General features: G+C 39.7%; 1 protein-coding gene across 10 annotated transcripts in view; it reads right to left on the bottom strand.

The window, feature by feature from the left end:
• Positions 1–20,004, bottom strand: part of LOC139757869 (uncharacterized) — a 283,058-nt gene that overhangs the window by 26,204 nt on the left and 236,850 nt on the right. For all 10 annotated transcript variants that reach the window (XM_071678788.1, XM_071678787.1, XM_071678784.1 and 7 more), the window contains one exon: positions 5,058–5,188. In XM_071678788.1, coding sequence (XP_071534889.1) covers positions 5,058–5,188 — 131 coding nt within the window. The remainder of the gene's footprint in view (positions 1–5,057; positions 5,189–20,004) is intronic.

Here is a 20,004-nt window from a genome sequence, read left to right as displayed (position 1 = left end):
TCATGTGAAAAATTAAGAAACCCCAAAAAAGTATCAGTTCTAGCTCAAAAATTTTTCCACAGGCTAGCCATCACTGCCAAGGATACATATGGGCACAAGAAAATCAAGAGTTTTCTATAAATTCATCAAGAGCAAATTGTCAGTTAAAGAGCAACTAATCAGGCTAAGGAATACAGAGGGAAAAACTGTAGAGGATGTTGTAAGGGTACGTGAGGAAAAGAAAACAAGTTCTCAAGTGTTTTCACAATGGAAGAAATTATAAACCCAACACTAGTGAGATGGAATGGGGAAGAGGTTCAGAAAAGCTTTGATATATCCAGAAAATATATATAAAAAAAATACCAATAAAAAGCTCATGGTCTGGTGTAGCTCACCATAATGTGCTGAAGATGTGAGCAGATACACTAGACAAACCTCTTGAAATACTCTTCAAGATGTTAATGGGGAATGGCAAAGGGCAAAAATCATAACTTTCTAAAGAACGGAGACCAGTCTCCTTGAAGAGTGTGGTCTGCAAGGCTCCAGAGAAGAACAACAAAGATGGTACCAGAAACAAGAAAAGTTGAGTTATAGGGAAAGGTCAGTGGCCTTAAATTTACTCATCTTGAAAGGGAGAAAACAAAAGGATTAAATTTTAAAACACGATGATGATGTAGAAAGTGAACAGTTCTTCAAGAGATGTAGGACTAGATCAACTTGAAAAGATTACATGAAAGTAAGAAAAAATCTGATAAAAAATTGTGAAGAATTGTGAATGGAATACAAAAACAGAAGACATGATAAATCAAGAGAGCATACAGAAATTCAGAAAGTTGTGAATAGCAAAAATTCTTAAGACATGGAGCCTAAACGAATTTAAAACTCCCTCTCTGTACAGTACACATACATATTAGTAACTACACATATGCAAAAGAATTTCTACATGTCACTAAGGACATCATGATCAGAGAGAGAAAATAAAGTCAGAAAATGAGTCATACCATTATAAAGTATATTAAAAAAACAGTCACCAAATATAATAAAGGCTTTTGGCTATTTAGAAGCTATCTATCTCTCTATATCTCTGATGCCTGTTCCCTCCTGGAACTACCATCAAGGGGTGACCATGGCAAAAGAGTCTCCATTTATCCCTGTCCATACATTCCTCCCTCACATACACCATTCCAAGCATTCTTCCACCATTTCTCTCCCGACAGTATTCTTACACCCTACCTGCCCGTGTTACAGGTGGTCTTACTCTCACATCAATCCCTTTAATTGTATTAACATACACTCTCCTTGTAAAAACCACATGCCTAAACCACCTCAAAGTATTACATTTCACCCACTTTACCACACCAAAATGAATTCCCTTTGCACTCCCTGCCATACCATATCTCTCATACACCCCTTCATTTCTTTCTTCATTCCATCTAGTCATACCACATGATCTCAAACAGCTCATTTCCACAGCCTGAATTCTTGACCTCTGTGACTCATTCAACTGTCCATGTTTCAGCTACACAGATCAGGATTGGGATGACTGCTATAATCCTCTCTTCACTTCCATACTTACACCTCTACTCTTCATAATTCTATCAAGGGACCTAATGACTCTTCTAACCTGTGATGCTCTCTCCTTTATCTCAACTTCAATATCACCAAACTTACCTAAGACAGCTCTTAAGTACTTAAATTCTCTCACTTCTTCTGATCTTTCTACCCACATATTCAAAAAAAATTTGAAAAAAATTTTAACACTCATATTTCACTCTATATGGTTTTTAAAACCTATACATTCGGTCTGTTTCCTTTCAAACACCACTGCTTTAATTTTAATTGCACTTATCTTCTACTGTCTAAGCTTACAAACATCATAAAACACACAAAGAACCTTCTGCAACTCCAGTTCAATCTCTGCAAACAACACACAGTATCATTGGCAAACAGGCATGCCACGAACCACTATATCTAACCACCAAACTCCATCTCTGCACTACTTTTCCCTAGTTTTGCTTTCATCTCTTATCACTCCATCCACATATATATCTATTTTTCTATCAATTATATTCACTTGCCGACTCCCGCATCAGCGAGGTAGCACAAGGAAACTGACGAGAAATGGGCCCAACCCACCCAAATACACATATGTATACATAAATGCCCATACATGCACATATACATACATATACAATTCAATGTATACATACATATACATACATAGACATATACATATATACACATGCACATATTCACACTTGCTGCCTTCAACCATTCCCGTCACCACCCTGCCACACAAAATAGCATCCCCACCCCCCTCCAGCGAGGTAGCACAAGGAAAAGACAAAAAAAAAAGCCACATTCATTTGCACTCAGTCAGTCTCCAGCTGTCATGTGTAATGCACTGAAACCACAGCTCCCTTTCCACATCCAGGCCCTACAGGCCTTTCCATTGTTTACCCCAGACGCTTCACATGCCCTGGTTCAATCCACTGACAGCATGTCGACCCCGATATACCACATCGTTCCAATTCAAAATCTATTCCTCGCACACCTTTCACCCTCCTGGTTTACTCATGTATGTTCAGGCCCCAGTCACTCAAAATCTTTTTCACTCCATCCTTCCACCTCCAGTTTAGTCTCCTTCTCCTTGTTCTCTCCACCTGTGACACATATATCCTCTTTGTCAATCTTTCCTCACTCATTCTCTCTATATGTCCAAACCATTTCAGCACACCCTCTTCTGCTCTCTCAACCATACTCTTTTTATTCCCACTCATCTCTCTTACTCTTTCATTACTTACTCAATCAAACCACCTCACACCATATATTTTCCTCAAACATTTCAATTCCAACACATCCACCCTCTTTCATACAACCCTATCTATAGCCCATGCCTTGCAACCATATAACATTGTTGGAACTACTATTCCTTCAAACATACTCATTTTTGCTCTCCGAGATAAAGTTCTCTCCTTCCACACATTATTCTTCGCTCCCAGAACCTTCGCCCCCTTCCCCAACTTGTGACTCACTTCCACTTCCAATGGTTCCATCTGCTGCTATCTGCTGCAAGGTCTACTCCCAGATACCTAAAACACTTCACTTCCTCAATTTTTTCTCCATTCACACTTAAATCCCAATCAACTTGTCACTCAACCTTACTGAACCTAATAACCTTGCTCTTATTCACATTTAATCTCAACTTTCTCCTTTCACACACTTTTCCAAACTCAGTCACCAACCACTACAGTTTCTCACATGAATCAGCCACTGGGGCTGTATCAGCAGAGAACAACAATGACTCACTTCCCAAGCCCTCTAATCCACAACAGTCTGCATACTTGCCCCTCTCTCCAAAACTTTTGCCTTTACCTCCCTAACCACCCCTGCCACAAACCGACATTCACTGAGAACCAATCACTCTTCTCTCTTCCTACTCATACACATGTCTTATATCCTCGATAAACACTTTTCACTGCTTATAGCAACTTACCTCCCATATGATATACGTAAAACCTTCCACAAAGCATCTCTATCAACCCTATCATATGTCTTCTCCAGATCCATAAATGCTACATACAAATCCATTTGCTTTTCGAAGTACTTCTCACGTATATTCTTCTAGGCAAACACCTGATCCGCACATCCTTTACCACTTCTGACACCATACTGCTCTTCCCCACACTGATGCTTTGTACATGCCTTCACCCTCTCAATCAATAACCTCTCATATAATTTCCCAAGAATATTCAACAAACTTATGCCTCTGTAGTTTGAACACTCACCTTTATCCCCTTTGCCTTTGTACAATGGCACTATGCATGCAAAATCCCTGGTATTAACTGAAACTAAGCTCCCTTAGAGCTGATGTTTAACTGATGAGTCAATGAATAATAATTGGTGTTCATAAAATGTAAGCTGAGACTAGCAGCTGAAGCTTAAGAATTCTTAATGTGGAGGTTCAATTCATCTCCAGGAAGGCCTGGTATCAAAAACATATTTTGAACATGGAGACTCTTGCTTTGAAGCACCAGACAAGGATTTCTCCACAGCTTGAGACAGAAAATAATCCTATGGCTTATCTGGAATAGAAAGAGGCTCTTGGTCCTAGAGTGTGTATTTAACCTTTTCTCTGCAAGCAAGATTGAGAACTGAGGAATATAGACTAGACCTTGTTGAAAAAAGGAGGTGACTCCTTAAGTAATAGTCTTTTAAAGCAGAACTGAGTTTAAAGGGAGAGTTTTTGTGAAGACATTGTATATGAAAAGTAACATAAGCATGCACTGAGCTGCTTTATCTGTTATATGTCTCTCTGTACTCATGTCTCAAAGTGCTCAGTGGGTAAATGGATCACAAATTATCTAGTAGATCACAGAGAATATCATTGTTTTCAGTAAACCTCTAAAACAAATGACCAGTAAACCATGCCACTTTTAGAGTGAAAGCACATGAATTTCACTTCGAAAAAAATGAAGGGTCTTATGGTATCAACACAACTCGCTAGCATGTAGTAACTGATCCACAGTAAGACTATCACTCACTGATCTGAATCATAAGACCCAGAGAGATAATGTAACACTTGCACCATGCTTCCTTGATAACATGCACCTCCAATTCAAATACAAACATTCAACCTTAAAATCAAAATGGCAGGTCTTAGGATCCACCTTCCTGAGTGAAATATGCATATCATCACTCTATATACTGTACTGGTATTCACAAAAAAGAATATCTGTAGATTCATAAAACAGAAGCTAACTCTCAAAGTTGGCAAATCTATTCATGAACCAATTTAGCCTTCTCTGAAGCAAAGCCCATTTTACCCTGCTTGACAATAATAAAACTGATTACATAGGTGGCTGAGGTTGAGCAATACAGTTGGATGGCACTATGCACTGGGTAGAGGTATAATTTTTGAGGGTGATTACAGTAATGTTCAGAAATGCTTTGTCAAACCATCTTTCAAGACAGATACGGCTTCAACAACTACACATGTGAGGGATAAGTTAGTATTGGCTGAAAAACTTTGCTTCATCCTGAAGGTATTTTAAAAACACACTTATGTAACTACATACCTGAATTCTTTGCCACATTCTTCACAGGGTATACCACCTTCATCTTCAGATGACCTTGGTTGTGAACGTCTACCAGGTTTTTTGTGGCTAAGGGAGGAGTCTTTTTTTATGTACGTTGGAAATTCCATAACCTGTAGTAAGATACTAAGTTGAGAGATTGAATCATCATATAATAGGTCCTGAGACAAAACATAATACAACTGACAAAGGTATACTTTGAATAGGTCAGTGCTGTGAGTAAAGATCTGAGGCATGAAATTACATTAACTGAATAAATCAATTTCTAATCTAATGAGATGAAATATATATATATGAGAATATCCCTCAGAAAAAAAGGTTATATATCAAAATATGAAAAATTAGTAATCGTACAAAACACAATCACGTACATATTCTAATTCCCTCTCTCTCTCTCTCTCTCTCTCTGAAGACAAACATTCCAAACTATGACACTCTCGTTCCAATCAATCAATCAAAGTGTGCTTCACAGAGTGAAATTCTTATAATGAATAAAATACAACATTTTGCTAAAAGGAAAGATGTTCTGATACGTAGGGCAGTTTGAATACTAATCGTGACAAATACGGTAATATCATTATTATCACCATCATCATTATTATTATCATTATTATTTATTCATTTATATACTTATTTATCCCTGGGGATAGGGGAGAAAGAATACTTCCCACGTATTCCCTGCGTGTCGTAGAAGGCGACTAAAAGGGGAGGGAGCGGGGGGCTGGAAATCTTCCCCTCTCATCTTTTTTTTCTTTTTTTTTCCCAAAGGAAGGAACAGAGAAGGGGGCCGGGTGAGGATATTCCCTCAGAGGCCCAGTCCTCTGTTCTTAACGCTACCTCGCTGAGGCGGGAAATGGCGAATAGTATAAAAAAAAAAAAGAAAAATATACTTATTATCCATTCTGCCCTCAGTCTCTCCTGAAACTTCCTCACGCAAGTCTCCTTCCCAAGCTCACTTACTCTCACCACTCTCTTCACCCTAACATTCTCTCTTCTTTTCTGAAAACCTCTACAAATCTTCACCTTTGCCTCCACAAGATAATGATCAGACATCCCTCCAGTTGCACCTCTCAGCACATTAACATCCAAAAGTCTCTCTTTTGCATGCCTATCAATTAACATATAATCCAGTAACGCTCTCTGGCCATCTCTCCTACTGCCATATGTTTTTTTTTTTTTGCTGTCTCCCGCGTTTGCGAGGTAGCACAAGGAAACAGACGAAAGAAATGGCCCAACCCCCCCACATACACATGTATATACATACGTCCACACACGCAAATATACATACCTACACAGCTTTCCATGGTTTACCCCAGACGCTTCACATGCCCTGATTCAATCCACTGACAGCACGTCAACCCCGGTATACCACATCGATCCAATTCACTCTATTCCTTGCCCTCCTTTCACCCTCCTGCATGTTCAGGCCCCGATCACACAAAATCTTTTTCACTCCATCTTTCCACCTCCAATTTGGTCTCCCACTTCTCCTCGTTCCCTCCACCTCCGACACATATATCCTCTTGGTCAATCTTTCCTCACTCATTCTCTCCATGTGCCCAAACCATTTCAAAACACCCTCTTCTGCTCTCTCAACCACGCTCTTTTTATTTCCACACATCTCTCTTACCCTTACGTTACTCACTCGATCAAACCACCTCACACCACACATTGTCCTCAAACATCTCATTTCCAGCACATCCATCCTCCTGCGCACAACTCTATCCATAGCCCACGCCTCGCAACCATACAACATTGTTGGAACCACTATTCCTTCAAACATACCCAGTTTTGCTTTCCGAGATAATGTTCTCGACTTCCACACATTCTTCAAGGCTCCCAGGATTTTCGCCCCCTCCCCCACCCTATGATCCACTTCCACTTCCATGGTTCCATCCGCTGCCAGATCCACTCCCAGATATCTAAAACACTTTACTTCCTCCAGTTTTTCTCCATTCAAACTTACCTCCCAATTGACTTGACCCTCAACCCTACTGTACCTAATAACCTTGCTCTTATTCACATTTACTCTTAACTTTCTTCTTTCACACACTTTACCAAACTCAGTCACCAGCTTCTGCAGTTTCTCACATGAATCAGCCACCAGCGCTGTATCATCAGCGAACAACAACTGACTCACTTCCCAAGCTCTCTCATCCCTAACAGACTTCATACTTACATATGTATACTTATGTATATCTCTCTCTTTAAACCAGGTATTCCCAATCACAAGTCCTTTTTCGGCAAATAAATCTATAGGCTCTTCGCCATTTCCATTTACAACACTGAACACCCCATGTAGACCAATTATACCCTCAACAGCCACATTACTTACCTTCACACTCAAATCACCCACCACTATTACCTGATCCCGTGTGCCAATGCTACTAACACTCACTCAGCTGCTCCAAAAACACTTGCCTCTAATTCGAGAAATGACAATGTATGAAAAAAATATATATGTGTGTGTGTGTGTGTGTGTGTGTGTGTGTGTGTGTGTGTGTGTGTGTGTGTGTGTGTGTGTGTCTGCGTGTGTGTGTGAAAGGCTCAGTCATGGATGTCTACATTAAGGTCTGGCCTTAATTGACATACAGAGAAAATTATGAAAAGGAAAAAGAAAAGACAAGGGAAATCATTTATGAATTTTGGAGGGAGTGAAAAACCTGTCTTTTAAAATGAGCTAGAGCATAGCTATTGGGAAAGACATGGGAAGATAGTGAATTCCAAAGCTTCAAAGTGTAGGGAAAAAAATAGTTACCAAAACAGGCCACCAAACAGGCCATCCTAGAGTTGCCAAGGCTACAAAGTACTCACATGACGCAGGAGCTTGCTGAGTATTGCGTGGACTAGCTAAAGGTGAAGGTACACCAGCAGCCAGCTCTCAGAAGCAAAAACCAAAGCAATACATATAAAAGAGGAAAAAGTGAACCAACATTGCAGCATAGGGCAAGAGGGTCAAGTTGGAAAGTTAGTGAAAGATAGCCTGGGACAGTTCGTAAATTGGACTGCTTTCATCTCAACTCTATCAAATAAGGATGCAGAGCTAGAACCACCCCATATGTGAGAGCAGCACTCCATACAAGGAAGAATCAATCCTTTGAATAACAAGAGCAACTGTTCAGAAGAAAATAGGTTTTGATATCTTAAGTGGATTCCCAATTTCTTAGAGACAGACTTAGCTATTCCCATAAAGTAGGGTTTCCAAGAAAGAGTGGATGAGATAGTAATGCCAAGTATGGCCAGTGAGTCAGGAGTTGGAATTACAAAACCATCAAATGAGAGTTGTGAGGAGTTTCCATAAGAGAGGTGGGTAGAAACTGGGTCATGGAGGCATTAAATTAAACAAGATTTTGTCTATCTCACTTAGATATCCTGTCCAAGTCTGAGTTTACTAAGGAAGCTGTGTCAAGACAAGATGCAATTTGAATGGGACAAGAAGCAGAATTGAAGGATGTGGATAAATACAGCGTTGAGTTGTCAGCATATGACTGCATTTGATTCTTTGTAGAGAAGAGAAAATCGTCAAGGAGAAAAAGCGTATGGGACAAGACAAAACCTGAAGGGACACTTCTGTTCATGGAGAAAGGTGGGGAGGCTGATCCATCAACAACCATAGAGATAGATATGCCAGAGAGGAAGCTAGATATGAAGGAACAAAAAGAGGAAGGGAAGCCAAAAAAAAAGGAGAGCACAGAGATGAGACTCCAATGCCATACCCTGACAAAGGCTTTGGATATGTCAAGGGCAACAACACAAGACTCCTCAAAATCTTTTAGGGATGATGACCAGACATTAGTAAGATAGGAAAGAATATCACCAATGGGTCTGCCTTATGGAAGCCATATGGTGGTCAGAGAGAAGATTGTGAGTTTCAAGGTGTCTAAAAAGGATACAGGAGCTGAGGAGGGATTCAGAGACTCTGGAGATGGTAGATTTCAAAGCAATAGGATGATAATTTGAGGGATCAGAATGGTCATCCTTTTCAGGGATGGGATGTATCAATGCATGCTTCCAAGGAGAAGGAAAAGTTTTGATTTTTAAAAAGAGATGGAACTAGCAAGCAAGCACAGGTGCAAGTTTAGATGCACACTCTATCAGTACACAGGGATGGATGCCAACAGGAACATAAGCCTTGCTTGTATCCAGTGAGAGAAGCACTTTTAAGGGTCTGAAAAGAGATCATGGGGAGAGGCATAGGATGAGTAAAAGTAGCATCAGGGGGTGAAGGAATTAGAGGAGTTAGTGGAGTGATAGGAGAAATGAGAACCAAAAAGGGTTGCTTTGTCTACTGTAGATACAGCTATAGTACTATCAGAACAGAAAAGTGAAGAAAAGGTAGATCAACAAAAGTTGTTAGAGATGCCCTTAGCTAAAGACCAGAAATACCTATCAACTGATGAAAAGTAGAGCTTATTGCACTTCCTTTGACTAAAGGAATGCTTTGCCTCAAAGATAACATACTTGGAATGATTATAGATATGTTAAAAGCCGAATGAGAATTAGAGGAAGGCAAGTTTTCCATAATGATTATAGATATGTTAAAAGCCGAATGAGAATTAGAGGAAGGCAAGTTTTCCATAATGATTATAGATATGTTAAAAGCCGAATGAGAATTAGAGGAAGGCAAGAAGTTTTCCAAGCCTGATATGCCTAATCCCTTGCCTGAATGGCCTCAGAACAGGAATAGTTTACCCATGGACGGGATGAATGGTCATCTTGGAGGAAGTGGGCATAAAATGCTTTCAGTAATGAGTAATGCAAGAATAACCTCTGCTATGCATTTGGCAGAAACAGAAGTATCACCACATAAGAGACAGTAATTTACTCAAGGAAAGTCTGAAGAGAAGTTACATAAGTTATTCCAGTCAGCTTTCCTGAGGTGCCAGTATTTATACTTAGAAGGGGCTGCTGGAGGGGGAAGTGCCACTAAAATGTCCTCGCTTCAAGACAGCAAGCAGTCTACCCTTTGTGTGTGCATCCGAAAAGCAAAGCTGAAAATGAACGTGAAATGGTCCATCGCTCACGACGCACTTGAACTTTGAGTCGTGCCTTTGTAGGTTCAGCTTAAGCGTCGCGTCATGAGAAGAACCATCATAATGGAGTTGCACGGACTGTGATCCTCGCTTTGGTTACAAGAATGTTCTTCCGCCCACCAGTGATGCTACTACATTTGTGAATCAAGAACCATTGCAACACAAAGCTCGCCAGGTGGTACAGTGTCCCGCAGTGTATCGAGACAGACTTCCCCAGAACTTTTTTAAAGGGGAAGTAAATGTTTATAGATGTGTTACTGGAGTGATAGTTTTCATACATGGTGCTCTGACAAGAAAATAATGAAATTGGAAAAAATGTAGCTTAGACATTGAAGCTTATTCTTTTTTTTCAAAGTGATAGAGATGGAAAGCAAAAAGGTGTTTTTCATAAATGTACTGGAAAAGTTGAGGTCCAGATAAATTTTTGGTCTGTCAAGGCTTTATTATGGCGGATGACCAACTACCTACCCTCATGTATCCAAGATATGGTTGTACTTTTGTGTAATGAAGAAAATTGAGAAACATCGTAAGCCAATATTCCTGTTTCATGATAAGAGAAGTGGACCAGACAGTATGATACAGTGGTTAAATTGATGAAAACTACTATTGATGTTTGTGTAAATAAATTATACATTTCCCTTTTCCATAGCCAGAGGTTGAACTATGATGTGACATTCATTTTTTTTTCATTTCATTTCAAGCTAGAAGTTTCAGTTTTCTAAATTATTTCTTACATTTTTCATATGTATATATGTGTGTATGTGTGTATATGTGCATGGGTATGTGTAAATATATATATATATATGTGTATATGTATGCATATATATGTATATTATCCCTGGGGATAGGGGTGAAAGAATACTTCCCTTGCATTCCTCGCGTGTCGTAGAAGGCGACTAGAGGGGACGGGAGCGGGGAGCCAGAAATCCTCCCCTCCTTGTATTTTTTAACTTTCTAAAATGGGAAACAGAAGGAGTCACGCGGGGAGTGCTCATCCTCCTCGAAGGCTCAGACTGGGGTGTCTAAATGTGTGTGGATGTAACCAAGATGTGAAAAAAGGAGAGATAGGTAGTACGTTTGAGGAAAGGAACCTGGATGTTTTGGCTCTGAGTGAAACGAAGCTCAAGGGTAAAGGGGAAGAGTGGTTTGGGAATGTCTTGGGAGTAAAGTCAGGGGTTAGTGAGAGGACAAGAGCAAGGGAAGGAGTAGCAGTACTCCTGAAACAGGAGTTGTGGGAGTATGTGATAGAATGTAAGAAAGTAAATTCTCGATTAATATGGGTAAAACTGAAAGTTGATGGAGAGAGATGGGTGATTATTGGTGCATATGCACCAGGGCATGAGAAGAAAGACCATGAGAGGCAAATGTTTTGGGAGCAGCTGAATGAGTGTGTTAGTGGTTTTGATGCACGAGACTGGGTTATAGTGATGGGTGATTTGAATGCAAAGGTGAGTAATGTGGCAGTTGAGGGAATAATTGGTATACATGGGGTGTTCAGTGTTGTAAATGGAAATGGTGAAGAGCTTGTAGATCTATGTGCCGAAAAAGGACTGGTGATTGGGATTACCTGGTTTAAAAAGCGAGATATACATAAGTATACGTATGTAAGTAGGAGAGATGGCCAGAGAGCGTTATTGGATTATATGTTAATTGACAGGCGCGCGAAAGAGAGACTTTTGGATGTTAATGTGCTGAGAGGTGCAACTGGAGGGATGTCTGATCATTATCTTGTGGAGGGTAAGGTGAAGATTTGTATGGGTTTTCAGAAAAGAAGAGTGAATGTTGGGGTGAAGAGGGTGGTGAGAGTAAGTGAGCTTGGGAAGGAGACTTGTGTGAGGAAGTACCAGGAGAGACTGAGTACAGAATGGAATAAGGTGAGAACAATGGAAGTAAGGGGAGTGGGGGAGGAATGGGATGTATTTAGGGAATCAGTGATGGATTGCGCAAAAGATGCTTGTGGCATGAGAAGAGTGGGAGGTGGGTTGATTAGAAAGGGTAGTGAGTGGTGGGATGAAGAAGTAAGATTATTAGTGAAAGATTTTTGCAGGGAAAAAATGCAATTGAGTGGGAGACGTATAAAAGAAAGAGACAGGAGGTCAAGAGAAAGGTGCAAGAGGTAAAAAAGAGGGCAAATGAGAGTTGGGGTGAGAGAGTATCATTAAATTTTAGGGAGAATAAAAAGATGTTCTGGAAGGAGGTAAATAAAGTGCATAAGACAAGGGAGCAAATGGGAACTTCAGTGAAGGGCGCAAATGGGGAGGTGATAACAAGTAGTGGTGATGTCAGAAAGAGATGGAGTGAGTATTTTGAAGGTTTGTTGAATGTGTTTGATGATAGAGTGGCAGATATAGGGTGTTTTGGTCGAGGTGGTGTGCAAAGTGAGAGGGTTAGGGAAAATGATTTGGTAAACAGAGAAGAGGTAGTAAAAGCTTTGCGGAAGATGAAAGCCGGCAAGGCAGCAGGTTTGGATGGTATTGCAGTGGAATTTATTAAAAAAAGGGGGTGACTGTATTACTGACTGGTTGGTAAGGTTATTTAATATATGTATGACTCATGGTGAGGTGACTGAGGATTGGCGAAATGCGTGCATAGTGCCATTGTACAAAGGCAAAGGGGATAAGAGTGAGTGCTCAAACTACAGAGGTATAAGTTTGTTGAGTTTTCCTGGTAAATTATATGGGAGGGTATTGATTGAGAGGGTGAAGGCATGTACAGAGCATCAGATTGGGGAAGAGCAGTGTGGTTTCAGAAGTGGTAGAGGATGTGTGGATCAGGTGTTTGCTTTGAAGAATGTATGTGAGAAATACTTAGAAAAGCAAATGGATTTGTATGTAGCATTTATGGATCTGGAGAAGGCATATGATAGAGTTCATAGAGATGCTCTGTGGAAGGTATTAAGAATATATGGTGTGGGAGGCAAGTTGTTAGAAGCAGTGAAAAGTTTTTATCGAGGATGTAAGGCATGTGTACGTGTAGGAAGAGAGGAAAGTGATTGGTTCTCAGTGAATGTAGGTTTGCGGCACGGGTGTGTGATGTCTCCATGGTTGTTTAATTTGTTTATGGATGGGGTTGTTAGGGAGGTGAATGCAAGAGTTTTGGAAAGAGGGGCAAGTGTGAAGTCTGTTGTGGATGAGAGAGCTTGGGAAGTGAGTCAGTTGTTGTTCGCTGATGATACATCGCTGGTGGCTGATTCATGTAAGAAACTGCAGAAGCTGGTGACTGAGTTTGGTAAAGTGTGTGAAAGAAGAAAGTTAAGAGTAAATGTGAATAAGAGCAAGGTTATTAGGTACAGTAGGGTTGAGGGTCAAGTCAATTGGGAGGTAAGTTTGAATGGAGAAAAACTGGAGGAAGTAAAGTGTTTTAGATATCTGGGAGTGGATCTGGCAGCGGATGGAACCATGGAAGCGGAAGTGGATCATAGGGTGGGGAAGGGGGCGAAAATCCTGGGAGCCTTGAAGAATGTGTGGAAGTCGAGAACATTATCTCGGAAAGCAAAAATGGGTATGTTTGAAGGAATAGTGGTTCCAACAATGTTGTATGGTTGCGAGGTGTGGGCTATGGATAGAGTTGTGCGCAGGAGGGTGGATGTGCTGGAAATGAGATGTTTGAGGACAATGTGTGGTGTGAGGTGGTTTGATCGAGTAAGTAACGTAAGGGTAAGAGAGATGTGTGGAAATAAAAAGAGCGTGGTTGAGAGAGCAGAAGAGGGGTCGTTTTGAAATGGTTTGGGCACATGGAGAGAATGAGTGAGGAAAGATTGACCAAGAGGATATATGTGTCGGAGGTGGAGGGAACGAGGAGAAGTGGGAGACCAAATTGGAGGTGGAAAGATGGAGTGATAAAGATTTTGTGTGATCGGGGCCTGAACATGCAGGAGGGTGAAAGGAGGGTATACCGGGGTTGACGTGCTGTCAGTGGATTGAATCGGCATGTGAAGTGTCTGGGGTAAACCATGGAAAGCTGTGTAGGTATGTATATTTGTGTGTGTGGACGTGTATGTATATACATGTGTATGGGGGTGGGTTGGGCCATTTCTTTCGTCTGTTTCCTTGCGCTACCTCGCAAACACAGGAGACAGCGGCAAAAAAAAAAAAAAAAAAAGAATGTGATCAGATGAACTATTTGGAGACAAGATTGTGTACCTATAGCTGGAAGGACTGGAAGTGAAAAATAGATCCAGAATAACAGGAGAGTGGTGACAGCAGTCAGCAATATGGGCGGAGTTGGAGACAATTTGCTCTAAATCATTGATAATGGAGAATGTGAGAGTTTCAATCCCTCTACCATCCATATGGAAGGAAATCAACCATTCTCTATGGTGAATGGTGAAATCCATGAAGTGGAAGATCTTGCTTGTGGGTGAGAGGATGCCGTAGTCTCAAGTCAGGAGTTTGGAGAGTCAAAGAAACATATAAAATTTGTAGGATTAGGGGAGCAATAGGCAAAACAGAGGAAAAATGTGGTAGTTGGGAGACAGACCTTGAGCCACATAACATCAAAGTTTGGGGATTCAAGGTCTTTGAGGAATGCAACAAGTGTGTTGATGTTGGAACAAGCCCAAACACCACCTCTGAACCAGAATCATGAGTGGAGATTACAGTTGAATATGAAAAAAAGACTTGTGAGAACACCATTAGAAACTGTCTCAGAGAGAAGATATTAGGAGAGGTACTAAACAGATGATATTCAAGAGAGGAGAGGAATGTCTAAGAGAGAAGGAAAGGTCATGGAATGGGCTGGTGCTAATGCTGTCAGAGCCCTCCTTCTCATTGCCAGTAGAATCAGGTGGAAACCCAGAGCTCCTTATCACCCTGTGATGCCAGGGACTAGAGGACAAAGATTTGTTGGACTCTGTCATGATAACACTTAAAAATGTTTGAGTTGACAGGAGTTGGCAAGAGTACTTATGTGAAAAAAAGCAATGTTAGAATAGGTGCATGGTGCTTTTAAGGAAACGATGGCAGGATTAGCCCAGCAGTTCCATTTTGACGAGACAGAAAGTAAGACCAGCAATCCCAATGTATATATTGTTTACCTTGTTCTTATTTTTTGCCATTACTTTTAACTTTTCTTCATTTTTTTTATCATTATTCCATTGGTTTGCATAAGTGTCTATGTATATTATGGTGATTTAGATTTTTGCTACCATGTACAGTTTGTCTGTAAAGCATTTTACATAAAAGTATCCAACCCCATTCAGCGTAGTTATACTACATACTGGACATATACAATAACATAATCTTTGCAGTACAGGTACACCATCGAATTTCCAGCAATTGATGGTTCGGTACCTCATTTAGTCCTAACAGAATTACATGAGGAAACTTGAAATTACCACGGCCACCAGACTAGTTTACTGGGCGGCCACAAATAGCGTTGTGTGTAAGATGCACTTATTTATATTCTTTACACTGCACTTGTTGGAGGTGATACTGCAATTCTGAGAGATTCTTAGCTTATTTTGCTTAAATCTAACCTTAGTTATGGCTTGTAAGACATATGAGAGTGTCAGTTGTGGTGTCAAACATAAACACCAGTCCATATCGATCCAAGTAGAACTGTTGAAAAAAAATGGACTATGGTGTTTTGGTGCATAAGCTGTGTGACATCTACAGTACTGGTTCATCAACTGTTTATGATACAAAGAAGCAAAGGAAGAAAATATTGAAATTCTATGCAGACAGCAATTCCAAGAAGCAAATGACGATTAGAAAAACTATGAGAGATGGTAAGAGTACTAAGCACAATCAAGTGATGATGGAATGGTTTTGACAGCGTCGGAGTGATGGAGTGGACTTGTCAGGTAGCATGATAATGGGTCAAGCTAAGTTGCTCCATAAAGAACTTAAATTACAACATGACCACGACTATAGTGAAGGATGGCTTCAAAGATTCAAGAAGTGTCATAGAATTTCCATGAATAAGGTGTGCGAAGAAAAGTGGTCTGCAAACCATGAAGGAGCTGCCGAGTATGTGGACAAATTTGTGAAACTCATAGCTGATGAGCACCTCAGTCCTGAGCAGGTGTATAATGCAGACAAAACTGCATTATTCTGGCGATGCACACTTAGGAAAACACTAACAACAGAAGATGAAGAAGACACCAAGGGATTCAAACAATCTAAGGACAGACTTACAATCTTAGGGTGCTCAAACATTTAATATTTGTTTAATCTAAATTTCTAGCAGTCCATGGTATACTTTAAACACATGGTAGATATATAATCAGTGGATTAGAGGTATGCTGATGCATTATCATTACATGATCACGGTTGGTCCGGCAAAATGGTTAAACCAGCAAGGCTTTGAAACCAAGAGTGCTGAAAAATTGGTGGTGTACCTGATTTATATCAATACAATAAAACTATGTACTATAACACTCTAACCTTTTGATGTGATGTTATATGCTTTAAAAAGTTTCAAGGGGGGAAGTAGGTTTAGCATCAATGATGGTGTGAGGAGAAGATGGTTGCACCAACAACATAACATTAATATGCACAACTTGGCCCTGGCTGAGAAGAGGCAGCAGGGGTAGAGTAATGTTGTAGGGTGCGGCCTGTCTGCCTTGCAATATACCCCCACATCCAGGCAGAGCAATCAGAAGCCACCAAAACATATTCAGGCATGTAGTCACTGCTGTCTGATTCAGGATTATGAATATCATCCACAAAGTTGGATTCACAGTGTACTAAGGTATCATCAAGTTTGTCATAATCTAAAGCAATGACCAGACACTTGCCACATGCACCCTTGTATTACATGTGCAACAATGTAACGGGGTTGAACAAACATAGCTTATGTTCCAAGAGCCTAGATATCCTTAAATATAACAACACATACTTCCATCAAAACACTTCACATCATTTGTACTGAGGGTCAGACGTTTATCGTATGTACAGAAGAAAATTTATTGCAAAAAAGAACAGTTCATACATAAATGGTGATTACATGTTTGAAATTCTGAAATATCAAAAAATACACCAAAAAAATTTATAAACACTTTACAGCTTTAATGGTTGATATTTCTGGACAGTAGAGGGCAGGAGTGTGTGAGAGGGACTAGAGAAAATTTTTAAAGGGCTAGTGCACAGCACCTTTTGGCATAGCTGCCGGGAGATAACTGATGCACTTATGGTGAAGATTCAGATTTGCCAACTTCAAAACTAGACACTGAAGTAGCACTTGCATCACAGTGCATGACGATGTTAATACTTCTCAACTTTCACTAACCTGCCAATCAATGGTAGCAGCAACAGTCTACCATGAAAGTACTATCCCCTAAACAGCAGTCACCATCTAGTAATGAAACCATCCTCCCAGATGTCAGACTGCACCAGGATACCAACCTCACATTTCTTTGGAAAGAGGATACAACTCTAATGATGACTACAGTCACTTGAGATTAAGGTTTTTCAAAAGAGAGAGAAAAGAAGAATAGCAACATCACCTAGACATGACCATATAAAAGGAACAGTTTTACAGTCTTCAGGCACTTTCTCTCCAGGGTTAGTCTGTCCAGTTAGTAATGAGAGCAGAGCAGCATGGAAGAACTGGAAGGGTGAAAAACTTATAAATGAATAAAAATGACAATGATGAACTTAAAAAGGTTTATAACGTCACACCTTAGCAATCTTCTGCCTCGCAAGATGTAAGCCTAACTCCCAGAAGATTAGTCATCAATGTCTACACCAAAGTACAGTTGACAATGTGTTGAGGAGCATCAAAGACCTTGATAAAACTCCTTCATGAAAAGATTCCACAGAAAAGATAACACAGAAGTATTCTTTTCATACCATAGCTCTAATATACAGGCCAGGTTGAGGTGACAAAACCACTTTTAATCATTAATGAATTGTTCCCACAGGGAACAAACTGCCTGGGCAGACCAAAAAAGCATTCCCCCTGCTAGTCCCTGGATATCTCAAAGTATTCTTTGATATATTTAACTTGAGATAATGCTTGAAGCCTTTCAAAGAAGTAACATAAGGGTATTTGAGGTCTATATGTTAAACCTTGCCAAAACTACAGGTTGGAGAGGTTTTAACCCAAGCCATGTTATCATCACAACTTCAAGACCTTTGCCAACCCCCACTTTGGTTGCAAAGAGGGGTGCAGTAAGTCCTCTTACGGAAAACAAGCTGAGGAGCTATCCAAAGTAGGTCCCAAACAGGGTAATCCCAAAACTACTGTTAGTGGGACTTAAAGGTGCTCTTGTAAGAAATAAAAATAATCACCATTTCTTTTAAGGGTAGCACTCTAAACAAATGGGTCACAGAAAAACAAAACTCTCAAACTTAATAAAAAAGATCAAAAAGTTCCAAAACTGATTGCCATGTCATTCTGCTATTGTTCAATATTCTTTCTTATGTACAAATCGAACATTTTCATCAATAATTTTCTATCTCTTGTAGCATGAGTTTTCAGTATCATACCTTTCATTGCTTGACTCAATAGTGCTCTCCTATCAATATGTTCTCTGAATTCTAGTTTCTCATGTACAATGACTCAGATCTGTTATATCTATTTCACTTCCTTATGATGACACCTGGATCTTCTACATGTTTCACTCTCACATTTTCTGAGAGGCCTTTATACCATGTTCCCAGTGTATTATTTCTTGTTCTTCAACTTATTAGCTCAAATTTATATTCAAATTCCAACAGGATCATTTCTGCTCATTTGTATAGAGTGCACAAGGCTTCTGTCAATTCATCTACATCTCTGACATCTATTTCCTCCAGGGACTCTCATCAAGGCAGAATCCACAGCAAGAGTGTCCATTCATCCCTGTCTGATATCGTTTTCATTAGAAGAACTGAGGCTACCATCATTCCTTGTGGTAGACCTCATGGAACACCTTCATCAAACATGGCTCCATGGGTTTCTACTTTGAACTTTCTGTTAGTTAAAAACTCTTTCATCAATTTTCTTCCCTAAACCTTAATGTTTCGTTTAGAAACTTTCTCTGGATTCTGTGATTTACTTTGTCAAATGCCTTTGCAAAATCAATAAAAGGAGTGCTCATTTTCTTTCCTTGCATTGAAATTTCACGTATGTCATTGTTGTGAGTTAATAATTGAGTTTGCATACCTTTTCCAAGTAAACTTTCATGTAGGTCTTCACTTATGTAGTTCACTTATGTGTCCTTTCACCACTCTTGCAAATACTCTTTTTACATTGTTATGTCATGCTGACTGGCTTGTACTGTTTAGGAATTAGCTTAGATCCTACTTTCTGTACTAGTGTTATATATACCAATTTGTGAGTGTCTGCAATTCCACTTTTGTCCAGACCTTGCCTCATCCTTAACACTTATGGTTTTATTATTGCCAATTTTGTTCTGTAAGAAAGACATCTGAGATTTCATTTGGGCCCTGAACTAAGTTTTCCTTTGGCTGATCTATCCCTCTGATCATATAACTTCCCAATATATCAGTAACTTAGACTACATTTTCAGCAATCATGGTTAAATAGTTCATCCATAAATTTTTCCTTACATTCTGGGCAGAATAACAAAATGTATTGTTCAATACACATCATACACATTTCCTTGAGGTAAATTTTGTAATTTTATCCAATTTAAATGATTCAGTAACTAATTTCCTATTTCTTTTCTTTCCTTTGTTCATGTATGTGAATAGTAACTTTGGGTTCCTGTTCATGTTCTGTATATCTCTCTCTTCATTCATTTTGTTCTCTTCTATAGGATTTCATTAATTCTTCATCAGCATTATATTCTCATCAAGCTGTTTTATTCATCCTTTCTCTTTGCTATCCTTTTCTTCTTTTTCAATTCTCTTTTTCTCTTCAACCAGATACTTGTCCCTTAGTATCCTTTATCATCCACTTTTCTCTTTGGGTGGCATAAGCATAGTAAATGTTCTATCTTCTCACAG

This window comes from Panulirus ornatus, chromosome 28 (genome assembly GCF_036320965.1).
Source record: "Panulirus ornatus isolate Po-2019 chromosome 28, ASM3632096v1, whole genome shotgun sequence".
Taxonomy (NCBI): domain Eukaryota; kingdom Metazoa; phylum Arthropoda; class Malacostraca; order Decapoda; family Palinuridae; genus Panulirus; species Panulirus ornatus.
The sequence above is the reverse complement of the archived record's forward strand: the minus strand, read 5'-3'. Positions and strand labels throughout refer to the sequence as shown.